General features: G+C 26.7%; 2 protein-coding genes across 3 annotated transcripts; one reads left to right on the top strand and one right to left on the bottom strand.

The window, feature by feature from the left end:
• Positions 1-1,961: 1,961 nt before the first annotated feature.
• On the top strand, positions 1,962-8,742 carry LOC130670332 (hormone-sensitive lipase). The gene is made up of 7 exons (XM_057473701.1): positions 1,962-3,000; positions 3,071-3,272; positions 3,997-4,210; positions 5,611-5,801; positions 5,885-6,904; positions 6,978-7,103; positions 8,148-8,742. Exons 1-7 carry the CDS (start codon positions 2,624-2,626, stop codon positions 8,214-8,216), a joined length of 2,199 nt encoding a protein of 732 aa, XP_057329684.1. The 5' UTR covers positions 1,962-2,623; the 3' UTR covers positions 8,217-8,742.
• Positions 8,743-8,821: 79 nt separating this feature from the next.
• Positions 8,822-11,581, bottom strand: LOC130670342 (probable N-acetyltransferase san). Of its 2 annotated transcripts, none has more exons than XM_057473712.1 (4): positions 11,364-11,581; positions 10,861-11,017; positions 10,612-10,778; positions 8,822-9,198 (listed from the first exon to the last, which is right to left on the bottom strand). In XM_057473712.1, exons 1-4 carry the CDS (start codon positions 11,369-11,371, stop codon positions 9,030-9,032), a joined length of 501 nt encoding a protein of 166 aa, XP_057329695.1. In that variant the 5' UTR covers positions 11,372-11,581; the 3' UTR covers positions 8,822-9,029. The 2 variants fall into 2 exon arrangements, with proteins under 2 accessions (XP_057329695.1, XP_057329696.1); XM_057473713.1 differs by lacking the exon at positions 11,364-11,581 and adding an exon at positions 11,126-11,318.
• Between the last annotated feature and the right edge of the window lie 1,095 nt (positions 11,582-12,676).

The raw sequence follows: 12,676 nt of genomic DNA, 5'->3' as shown, positions 1-12,676 counted from the left end.
TAAGTTTTGGATTTTTTGAATTTAAAAAATTATGAAACACTGAAATTTATATCAGATTATATATTGATCCTGATTAAAAACCGACTGATTCTAATTGAACATTTTGAATTGCAATCTATCGGAGTTTTAGTAATAGGGGATTTCCAATTAAATCCTATTGAAACCGAATAAATGTTATTTTCTGATTAAATCCTATTAAATTTCCCTCCGAGAGGATTCCAATTAAAACCCAATCGGATTTAATTGATTTTTAATCAGGAAACTCGACGTTTAGTTTAAAAATTTTATAATTTTTTAATTTGCTCAGTGCAGTATTTACATCTCATGCGGTATCGGTATAAATCTGAAGGTATCTTAAGCAACTCTACAATAGATTTATTTAAAACATTTAATGGAAAAATCTAGTCTAACGCTTCTCCATTATATGACAAATAAATATGCAGACTTATCTAAGAAGAAAAAGATTTTTCTAAGACTTCCTAAGAGTGCTAACTAGACTGTTACACGCTACCATGATGTGTTATCTAAATTTCGAAGTAAATAAAATTTTTTTTTAAATATTATTACAAATAAATGATTGTGAATGTAGGAGACATTATCAACTTTTATTCATTCTTAAATAAATCAACAAAATGTGAGTAGAATACATATAAAAAAATGCAAATTTATAGAATTTAAAAATCGGTATGCGCACCCAGGTAGCAGACTTACCTTTGTGACATCTATAAGATATCAGTTTTTAGTCTGTTTTTTGACACATGGCACCAGAATGTTGATAAAACGATCGGAAATTTATTTCACCAAAAAAATATTTACTTAAAAGACTTGACACAAGTGACGACAAAAAGTTAATTACAAATAGTGGTAAGTAACTTATCTAAACGACTTTTTAATTGACATAAGACAGGAAAAATAACACAAATTTTCTCTGTCTCCGGAACCAACATTTGCATGTCTTATTTATACCAAAAAAGGTGACTGAAACAAAAAAAAACTTTGTCTTATCCTTTTAAAAGACATCTTAAAGTTGTCTGTGTGTTACTTGGTAAAATAAGTCATCTAAACAATTTTTTAATTGAAATTACTTTTTTAACATGGAAAAAAAAAGAAAAATTTTTTATGGCTCATAGAATCAACATCTGTACATCTTATTTACATAAAAAAACTTTGCTTTGAGGCAAAAAAATAAACAAGTCTTGTCTTTTTAAAAGACATCTTAAAGTTGTCTCTGATGTGGTACTTGGGGCATTTTTTCTTATTTTTATTTTAAAAATTTTTTAATTCATTTATTTATAATTAAAAATTTTTCTCATATCTGTCACTTTCACGCTCATATAGAAAACTATTTATTTGAACTTATATAATTTTATTACAAATATATCATTATGAATACAAATGATAATAAAACAAGGATTTGGCGTAAGAAAAATAGCAGAACTTGAAAATGTTGTATCAGTAATGAGTGTAAATGTATCAGATATACGAAAATTTTTTAATTACATATAAAAAAATTAAATTAAATGATCAAAATAGTACAATTTTTGAAAAATACATGCACTGAATTGTGAATTGTATAAACATGCATTTTTTTATTTTTATTTTATAAACATGTCAATTTATTATTTCAAAATTTTAAAAATTGTCAGATGTCCGCTAACTTTACTATCATGTATCAGTAATTCATTCATGACGAATGTGAATGTAGCAGACATCAATAATTAAAAAAAAATATTTATAAAAAATGCACTTAATAATGTGAAAATTTTTTAAATGCGCATTTTTTAAAATTTAATTTAATTAATTATTTACTCTATTTGTTAATAGTTTTAAATTTGTCTGATGTCTGCTACATTCATACTCATCATTCAAGTTGTGTTTCTTTTATGTACTGAAGGTGGATGACGTCTATGGGGTTGATGTCATCTATAGAACTTGCCCTTTACGACCTAAGGTCTTCAATACAGAGATGTATTCGATAAAATTTATATTGAATATTCAAGCATCAATAAATTTTCTGCCATCTTTAAATGACCGGATATTGAAAATCTGAATTATCAACAACAATAAAAATAGAATACTTTCAAGAAAATAGAGAGAAAAGAGAAACGTCAAACGTCAGATGTATAATACTTTCATTAGGCCACTGTCAGTGTAAACCAAAGATAAATAAATACTCCACCTAATAACAAATAAATATTTGCAATACTAATTATAAATAAATAATACAGCCATCAATACTTAAAACGTACTGTTTTCGTAATGTCTATAATAATAAATTAACCTTAAAAGTATATGAGTAATGACACTACACTATAAACATGCAGCTGTTGTTGTTGTGACAAAGTAACAAAGAATAATTTAAATATCATGCGGAATTGATTTTGAAATTTTTATTTTTAATATCTAATCAATCTTCATCACTGTATAATATAAATTCTGACCTTTGGAGTGTATCATTTTAAATCAACCGCATAAAATTTATTCATTAGTCATTATGCTGAAAGTGATACTCAATCAGTTTAAAATTTTATAAATATAAATCTTGTTGAACAGTTGTTGTATTTTATTGTTTTTAAATTTTTAAATTAATGTAATTTATTTATTTCATTTTAAATTATTTCTAATGTCACTTGCTGATGAATTAACGAGGCCTTTAGAGCCTGAAAATCATAATGAAGAACGAGATCCACCAATCTGGAGAATATTACATGAATTAGCGACTTCAAATCGTGATTATTTTGCTAAACAAGTGGATGAAAATGGTTTAAGAATCCACGCAGCTCACATTGTTATCCTAGATAACTATCATGAATTACGTGAGTTGTATAAAGAAATATCAGAGATTGCTCCAGAATTTGATTTTGATGAAATTACTCCTGGTAATGGATACCGAAGTTTTCTTAAACTTGTCGATCAATCTCTGCTACATACTGGTAGTATATGCAGGCATATTCATTCCTACAAAGACTCTGTGCTTTTTAGAAAGTCAAATTACATGAGGTATTTTTTAAAAATATATTTAATGTTCATTTTAAAATTAAAAATTAATAGTAAATTTATTTATTTGTAGAGAGATTGAAGCTTGCTCACAATTAGTGGTGTCAATAACAACATTTTTACATCATTTGAAAACGCTTTATAGTTGGAGTGAACTAGCAAGTGATGGTAAATTGTCATTGTTTCCATCGGATGAACATAGTCCTCAAGAGTTATTGAATCAAGCTGGAAATATTGATCAATATTGTTTTTACGGAAGATGTTTAGCTTTCCAAGTAAATATTATTTCAATTTTGTTGTTTCATATCCATGATAATTAACGGTATTCTCAGACAGTGCCCCCACTTTTTAAAAATATGGAATGACTTTGAACTGTCATAACCGTATTCAAATTTTATTAATTAATTAAAAAAAATTTTAACCTTAATTGAAAAAAGAACAACATCGTAGCAATTTTGCTGAGATATCGAATTTTAAAAAAATTACTGACAGCTGTTATCAATTAGGAGTTGAACAAAATTTGGTAAATAAATTTTAGTCCGCAGAATTTGAAAACTCGTATTATAAAATTGACATGAAAATTTTACTGAAATTTATTTAAAAAATTTCGTTCAACTCCCAACTGTGAGTAATTAAGGTTTTCATTTTTTTTTTTTTTTTTTTTCAATCAATTGATGAAATTTCTAATACGCTTATGACAATTGAGTCATTGAATATTTTTAAAAAGTGGGAGACACTGCCTGAGAATGGCCTTAATTAAAATAAACGAATCACAGTTACTTGGATAAAAATTTCTTATTATTTAATGTTTGTTGTTAATTTTTGTAAAACGTTTCGTCGGTTTCCCGACTTTGTCAAGTACTCCATTAACAACAAATAATAAATAATTAAAAGAAATTTTTATCCAGGAAACTGATTCGTTTATTTTAAGTAAATATTATTTTATAGATTTAATGTCATTTTAATTGTGCTGTCAAATTTAATTTGAATATTCAATAGTTTGTAGACAGTGTTAAGTACGTGCTCAAAGGATTAGTGTCGTCCATGGCAACATTTAGTGAAATTTATTATACCAACGGATCATTACTTAATAGATGTACTCAATCAGTTAAATATTTTATTGATCCAGAAGCACGTGCTCGTCGTATTGTTAATATTTCACAACGAGCTGAAGTTGATTTTTGTAAATCATTTTGGATGCTTAATGAAGCTGGTTTGTTTTATTATTTTATATTAATTTAACGTCTTTTTTTTTTCTTTATCAATTTTTCATTTTTCATTTTTTATTGTAATTATAATTATTATTATTAAATTCTTGTCGATTGAAGAATCGAAAACGGATGACTGGTGAAAATATTCAATATAAAAATATTCAGTTGAAAAATTATCCAATACCACAAATATCGCGGTGTTGCTGATAGACCTAGTTAGCTAATGGTAGATAATAATTTTGAATATTTTCACCGTGCCGAGAAAAGTTCCTGATTTCCAGACTTCTACCACTATTCAGTCTTCTTATATATTTTATTTATAAATTTATTTTTTAACTAAAAATTTATTTAAAAAAATTTTTTTAAATCTGTAAAAATATTAATGATTGTCTGTTAAAATTATTTTATTAATGAAATATACAGGAAAAAAATTACAGTAGTGCAAAAAAAGGGCCCTCATATAAAAAACAAGTATTATAATTTGCACTGTAATAATTTAGACCACTTGTAATAAAGTAATTACGCTTATAGATACAAAATTTTACAGTTTCAATGTATTTTAGTTGAACGAAACTTTATTATTAATGAAACGCTACGAAGGACTGAAAAAAGTCTCATATGAAACTGTAATAATTTTGACGTCTCAGAAATAATGTAATTTTTACAGTTTTGAAGTAGAGGGACTTTGCTGATATTTGAAACTGTATTTTTTTACTATTTTTTTTTCTGTGTATATTAGAAGGCTAATAATCAGGTATTTTATCCTGTAATAATGATAAAAAAACATTAAATTCTTTAGGTTTCTCATTGAAAAAAAAAAGAAAATGTCCTGCTTTAATTTTCTAAGTTTAATTAGGGGCCGTACATAAAATATGTCACGCAAAATTTTACCTTTTTAGACCCTCGCTCCCCCTTCCTCACGCTATGTCACATTTTTTGCGATTCCCCTCTAAATATTGCGTCACAAAACTCAGAAGATCCCCCCTCCCTCACTATGACGGAAATATATACATAAAAATCTTTATGTATTCCCTGATTAAAAACTCCGATTGAAACCAATTAATTCCGATTGAAAGTCTATCGAATTTCAATCGGAACCAATCGGATTCAATCGGGGTCAATCGGATTCAATCGGAAATCAGCGGTTTCAATCGGAGTTTTTAATCAGGGTTTACAAATATGAAACGAATGACTCTATCGTAACAAAAAAATAAAACAAAAAAAAACTGAGAGAAAGATTAGCAAAATTGTTTAATAAGCTGCGAACTTCACATTTCCTTAGACTCCTCGACCCCCTTTTTTTACATCTTGTCACAGTAAGGGATGCCCCCATAAGTGCGAACGTATTTTAAAAACGGCCCCTTATTTAAATATTTATGACTTTTAATAAATAAATTTTCAGATATAATTCAATTTGTGCCATCAATGTTAATGCCTTCTTTGCCAATAAATCAAGTGATATCAATCCCTCCTGACGAGTTAACATTGACAACAACCGATGGTATTAATGTAAAAATACCCATTCCAAATAGTCATATAGGAAAGAAACCGATCCACGTGAGATTACTGAGTTCTAAACGTAGAATAGGGATGGTATATTATATTAACTTACTTAATTAAATGTGCTGACAAACAAAAAAATAAGTCACCTGATATCTATTTATATATTTCCGTAGGTTGGATCTGCTCGAGCAAGTGGAGAATTATATGGACCATCAGATGTACTTTTATTTCATTGTCACGGTGGTGGTTTTGTAGCACAGACTTCAAAATCCCACGAGCTTTATTTGCGTAACTGGGCGATAGAACTTGATGTACCGTTGCTAAGTGTTGATTACAGTTTAGCACCTGAAGCCCCTTATCCACGAGCTATTGAAGAAGTTGTTTACTCTTATGCTTGGGCATTGAAACACGCGAATTCATTGCTAGGAAGTACTGCTAAAAAAATAATATTTGTTGGTGACTCTGCAGGCGCAAATTTAAATCTTGCTTTAACAACAAAATGTTTTGAATTGAATATTCGTAAACCAGATGGTATTTTTATGGCTTATATACCAGTACTTGTAGAATTCGTTCCATCACCCTCAAGAATGCTTGGATTAACTGATCCATTATTGCCATTTGGATTTATGATGCGTTGTTTGAAGGCTTATACGCTTGGCGATACTCAAACTTCTCCAAAAGACAAAGATGTTGACGTTGAATCAACAACATCTGACACTGAATCATTCGCTGAAGTAAGTGAGAGTGATCTTATTGCACTGGCACTGAGTACCAATGGCGATGAGACTAATGAAAATAAATTAGCATCATTACCATCAGACTCCACATTAAATTCAGTTAGTTTAGTTGACGTTGACGCTACTCAGTTGCCTCAGCCCACTTCAACAAGTGAAACATCTCAAGATTATATTAAAAAATTTTTTGATTTTTATAAAAATGCCGCTGCGCGTCTTTCTCCATCACTAGCTAACGGGGTTAACCATGACTATGATAATTATTCTGACAGCAATACGTCAGTTGGTTTTTTTGGTATAACTTTTGGTAAAAGTATTAAAAAGTTACGTGAATTAGATGATGAAGATGCCAAGAGTCCGAGCGAAGAATTTGTTTTTACTGTACCACGTGATCCTTTGCTAAGTCCTTATCGTATATCTGATGATATATTAAGGAAATTACCACCGATTAAAATATTGGTCAGCATTAATTTTTTATTAATGATTATTGTGATTTAAATAGATTTTCAATTAGCTTTTTTTTTGTTTGTAGACGACAGACTTGGATCCTTGTCTTGATGATTGTGTAATGTTTGGACGTAAATTAAAACAACTTGGTAATAATGTAACATTAGATATTGTAAAAGGTTTACCACATGGATTTTTAAGTTTATCTGGAGTAAGTACTTTCAACTAATAGTATTTACACACCTAGGGAGGAAAGTACGACATTCCAGTCCGCGTGCATAATTATCTACCCGAGCAAATTGGGACGTCCTATCTTCCTCCGTGATATGTATACATTTTTCACCAGATCTGCACCTGAAAGTTTAAATTTTTGCCTCTGTTTGTGGGAAGAATGGAGCATGTGTTGATTATTATCATTTGTTTTTCCATAAAATAAATGAACGACTTCCTTCTCTTTAAGGGCAGAAATTTAAACTTTCTAAGCAGGTAAGGTAAAGACTTAACACCCGATCAGGGAACTAGTACCCGATCACTTTATATATTTGTATATATATATTTAGTAAACATAGATATACAAAGACATGAGTGATCGAGTACTGGTAGGTTTCTTACCTTATGGTGAAAAATAAATTTTTCATGATACTAGCATCGAAACTTAAAGTTTCGGTGCCTCTATAGCCAGTCGAAAGAAGTTAATTTCAGTCCAAAGCTGGGAATTAATATTAGCAAACGCGTAAATTGTAAATGCCTTCAGTCAGCGGACAGAAAAAAACTAGTTTCATCCCTTGGGAACAAACAAAAAGTGTTTCTGCCCGCTGACTGAAGGCTTTCGCAATTTAAACTCTGATACTTATCATTTTTTTATTAGTAATTTCAAACCATCAATTTTATTTACGAAAATGCCAGTTCTGACTGTGATAAAGTTTTATAAAATTAGTGTGAATAATAAATAGTATTTATAGTTTCTGTTTAATTATAAATTGGAATTGACAATTTATGCTTACGCTAATAGTTGATGACACCATTGGTCTTAAATTAACTTGTTTCTGACTGGCTGCTGACACTGAAACTTTAAGTTCCAATGCAGGTAATCATCAAAAATCTAGTGTGTAACTCAGAATGAAACATGATTTCAAACTGCGGGCGATGGCAGTCAACTTACCTCTGGTCTGAAATCGTTTTGTTTCATCCCTTGTCACATAATATACTAATATAATTATGTTAATACTAAAAATTAATAATTTTTTTTTTTTAGATGTCTAAAGAAGCTCAGGAAGGCTCTAATATATGTATTAAAAGAATTAAACAATTAATAAATATGTAATAATGACTATAGCTTTATTAACTAAAAAGCTGTATGACTCAAATATTTTAATGAAATTTGTAAATGTGTAAAGTCAAAACGTTGACCAATTTTAATGCATTATTAATGTTCGATGCCTAAATAAATGTTTTAAGTATTATATATACATACTTTATGATAATTAAATTAAATGAAATATTTCTATATATACATAAATACATATATTTAATAATAAAATGTCAACACTTTGAATCCGCAGGACGGACAAGTCAATGCAAAGTATTATAGTTGAAAATAAAAACACAGACCACGCAGTTTTTTTTTTGTTTCGTTATATCATGGCAGCACGAATTTATTTACTATATTATATAATGATAATAATAATTAATATAATTATTTCAAATACAAGAGAATTTTTCAATTTTTTTTTTTATTTTTTACAAACAAGTCACCTAATTATTTATTTTATTCAATAAAATATTTAACGTTTTAATGCACAAATTTGTGCGTAAGAATAAATAAATTTGACATTAAATAAATAAATTATCAGTTGTCTATTAAACAATTACTTTTAAATTGTAATTTAAGTAATTAATATTTTGAAAACAAAAAAAAAAGAAACAACATAAGAAAAAAAAGAATATTTTATTGACATTTTGTACAGCGGATAAACAAAAAAAAAAAAAGTTAAAAGTAATAACTAAACAGAATAAAATATAATAACCAGGTCAAGATAATCGTAAAATGTGATATTATTATTCACGATAATTGAGTTTAATTTAGTATTTTACTTTTGTTTGTTTGTTTATATTATTAGTTTACGTATTAATCTTGTTAAATTGAAATTTGATGGTTTGAATTTATTTGAGGACGTAATGTTTTTTGTAAAACGTGTGCATCTGCAGGTTCAATTCTTTTGTAATAATGTTGTTTTGTTTCAACAATTTCAAACCCAAATTTTTTATAAAAATCAATAGCTCCTTCGTTGTTTACTTGAACATGCCTATAAAAAATTCCGTCACATTAACATTCGATATATATTTATACAATTTAGTACTCAACTTAATCTACTCACTGAATTTTATAAATAGAAAAATCTTACAATTACTCTTCAGTCCATCATAAAATATATTCATGTCAAACATCATTAATTTTTTACATCGAACAATGAAAAAATCAGACTAAAGTCCTATAAATTGTATGACAGTGAGGATAAGTACAAATAATTTTCTTTTCTTTTCTATTAAAAGTTAGTACTTAAATAAATAATTTAAAAAATTTGAGAGAACTTAGAGGCTTTTATACTTTTTACAGACAATGGCAACTGAAGAGAATAATTGACAAGTACTATTGAATATTTAATGAGCTTAAATTATAGATGGCTTTGATGAAATAATTATGCAAATTCTCAACTCTTATTCTTGTTGCTTTCATAGAAACTGGAGAGAATAAAACACACCAGATTTTTTCTGAATTTCTTTTATCTCTGTCTAGATTTTTAAAACTGAGTAAATCTCATGGATTATTAATTATTCTTTTCAATATTACACACATATATACACACACATCATTATTAATTATTACGATCTTGAAGAGACAATTAACCATTTTCGGATTTTCTTTTTTAACAAATCAATTACAAAAAAATAAAAATATGCACATGTAGAAAATTTAAAAAACTATAGGTGCAATTTTTTTAAATATTTTTTTTTCTATAATTTATCGTTCGACAAAAAATCCAAAAATTATTAGACATCGGCTAACTTCAGTATTATAAATTATTATGATACTGAAATTACGTTACGTCTAATAATTTTTGAAATTTTTAAAAAACGGTAAATTATGAAAAAAAAATATTTCAAAAAATTGCACTTGTAGTCTTTTAAATTTTTTACGAGTGCATATTTTTAGTTTTTTTTTTTTTTTGTTCAAATTTAATTGTTCAAAATAAAATCCAAAAATTTTTAATTGTCTACTAACTTTAGGATCTTAAATTATTTAATAACAGAAGAGAAAAATATATTAATATTTACTTATTCTTTAAAATAATTTACAGGACTTTGTTATTATTATTTAAATATCAAACGAAAAATTTTATCTTATAAATAATCACACAATAATTTTCCTCGTACAATTTCTTACAATTATCATGTGATTAACTCTAAAAAAAAAAGTGTTTAAAATAATTTCCCGCTTATGAAAAAATACTAGAAATATAATTTTCTCAAACAATAATAGCCCGAGCCAATTTTTACCATGTAAATTATTATAAAAATTATGACGCAGGATATTATGCTTGAGAAATAATTTTCCATTCTTACCTATAATAAATTTCAAAAATATATTTAACGATTGACTTAAGTGTGTGATAATATAAATTATAAAATTTTTCTACTTGGATAAATAATAAACTTACAGAAATATTGAATCGAAGTTTCCATCCTTGTGTACATAATTTAATACATGTTGTACCATAACTGTACCAATACCAAGTCTTCTGTATGGTGATAAACATCCCAACGTCATTATGTACAATCTTCGTGAATTTTCCGATGTGTCAACTCTACAGCAAACTGCTCCAACCTTTTTAATTAGCATTTATGTAATTAATAATTATTAAAATAGACAATAATGATGTAAAAAAAAAAGAAAATAAAGTAAATACCACAATATCATTGTAGTAAGCTAATTTTGCAAGTTCACCAGCCTCCAAGACATCCTTGTAAAATTTTTCATTGTATGATACGGGAAATACAACTTGATTAAGTAATTTTAATTGTTTAATATTGTGCTGGGTCACATCTCCGAGTTCTATTTTAGCCCTGAAATTTAAAATGACAATTAAATAAATAAATTATTTAATAATTACTAAATTATATGATAATTAATATACAGTAAAATATTAATTTAATTAATATATAAAAACGTACGGCATTGCGCACGAGAATTACACCAGTGGATCATTCAAAGTTAAATACTTTTCAGAACATTATATTATATATTTTGTATTAAGTTTATATATTTTTGGTATTTATTGATTCGTAAATGTTTATAGATTATTATACATTACTAAATTTAATTGACAACTAGATAAATATGCGGTTTAATATATTATTGTTCAGAGTTAATAACTTTTTATAACCTAAAAAATTTTAATACAAATTTTACCTGGTCATATTTTACACGGATGTCAAGAGAGTGTACTGGTGAAGATCGTGAATAAGAGTAACAAGGAAATCAAGAGGAGAGTCGACTCTGCCGCGCAAGCTGTGTAATATTTATATATATGTATATATTACACAATATATCTATATAGATTTTGTTATATTCTTTATGATTCGCGCCGCTTTTATCGAGTTTCCGTTCAATTTAGCCGCCTAAAATTTTTTAAAAATATTTACAGATAAATTTTTAATTAGTCATGTATTTTTTAAATTTTTCACACTGTAAAATTAAATTTAAAAAATATAAAACTGTTATTTTTAAAAGTTGAATCGTTCACTAGGGATATTTATGGTTTTCTATTTCTGGTTTTTCAAAAATTTTGAACTTTTAAACACAAGTCAAATACTAAGAGCCAGTTATTTTGTTGTAAGGAATGTAAATGTGAAAACTCTAAGAGACTGAAAAGTTGTACAGAGGAAAATAAAATTTATTTATTTATTTACTAAACGCCAGTTTTTCGAACTGGGTTTATTTTTAATCTGGGTTTAAATTATTATTACTGGTATGTCTAAATATTATTAATGTATATACCAGTAATTATTAATAGATATACTAGCAATATTAATTTAAGCCCGGATAAAAATAATCCCGGTTTGAAAAACTGGCCCTAAATAAATATCAATTATCGTGAATAATAATAATATCCCATCTTACAATTATCTAGATTTAGTTATTGTTTTATTCTTTTCAGTTTTTGATTAAAATTTTTTTGTTTATTTACTATGCAAAATCTCAATAAAAGATTATGTTATTTCTTATGTTCTTTTATTTTTTCGAAAAATATTAATTACTTAAATTAAAATTTTATTGTAATTGTTGGATAGACAACTGATAGTTTTTACAATTTATTTTCTTTTAACAAATTTATGCATTAAAACGTTAAATATTTTATTGAATAAAATTAATAATTAGATGACTTGTTTGTAAAAAATAAAAAAAGACGAAAAATCTCTTATAAGTATTTGAAATAAAAGTATTAATTGTCATTATTAAATAATACTATGATATAGTAAATAATTCGATGAGTGTGAATGTAACTGACAAGTGAGAATCTTTTGAATTTTTAAATAAATAAATAAAATGTAAGTAAAATAAAAATTAAAAAATGCGAAAATTTCATTATTTTGATTTATTTATTTATTTAAAACTCATAAAATCTCTCATGTCTGCTACATTACACTCGTAATAATTCGTACTTATTCGTAAATAATAAAAGATATGTTGAGTGTGAATGTAACAGACATCAGACAATTTAT

Source organism: Microplitis mediator, chromosome 6 (genome assembly GCF_029852145.1).
Source record: "Microplitis mediator isolate UGA2020A chromosome 6, iyMicMedi2.1, whole genome shotgun sequence".
Taxonomy (NCBI): Eukaryota; Metazoa; Arthropoda; class Insecta; order Hymenoptera; family Braconidae; genus Microplitis; species Microplitis mediator.
Note: the sequence above shows the minus strand (reverse complement) of the source record. Positions and strands in the feature narration are given on the sequence as shown.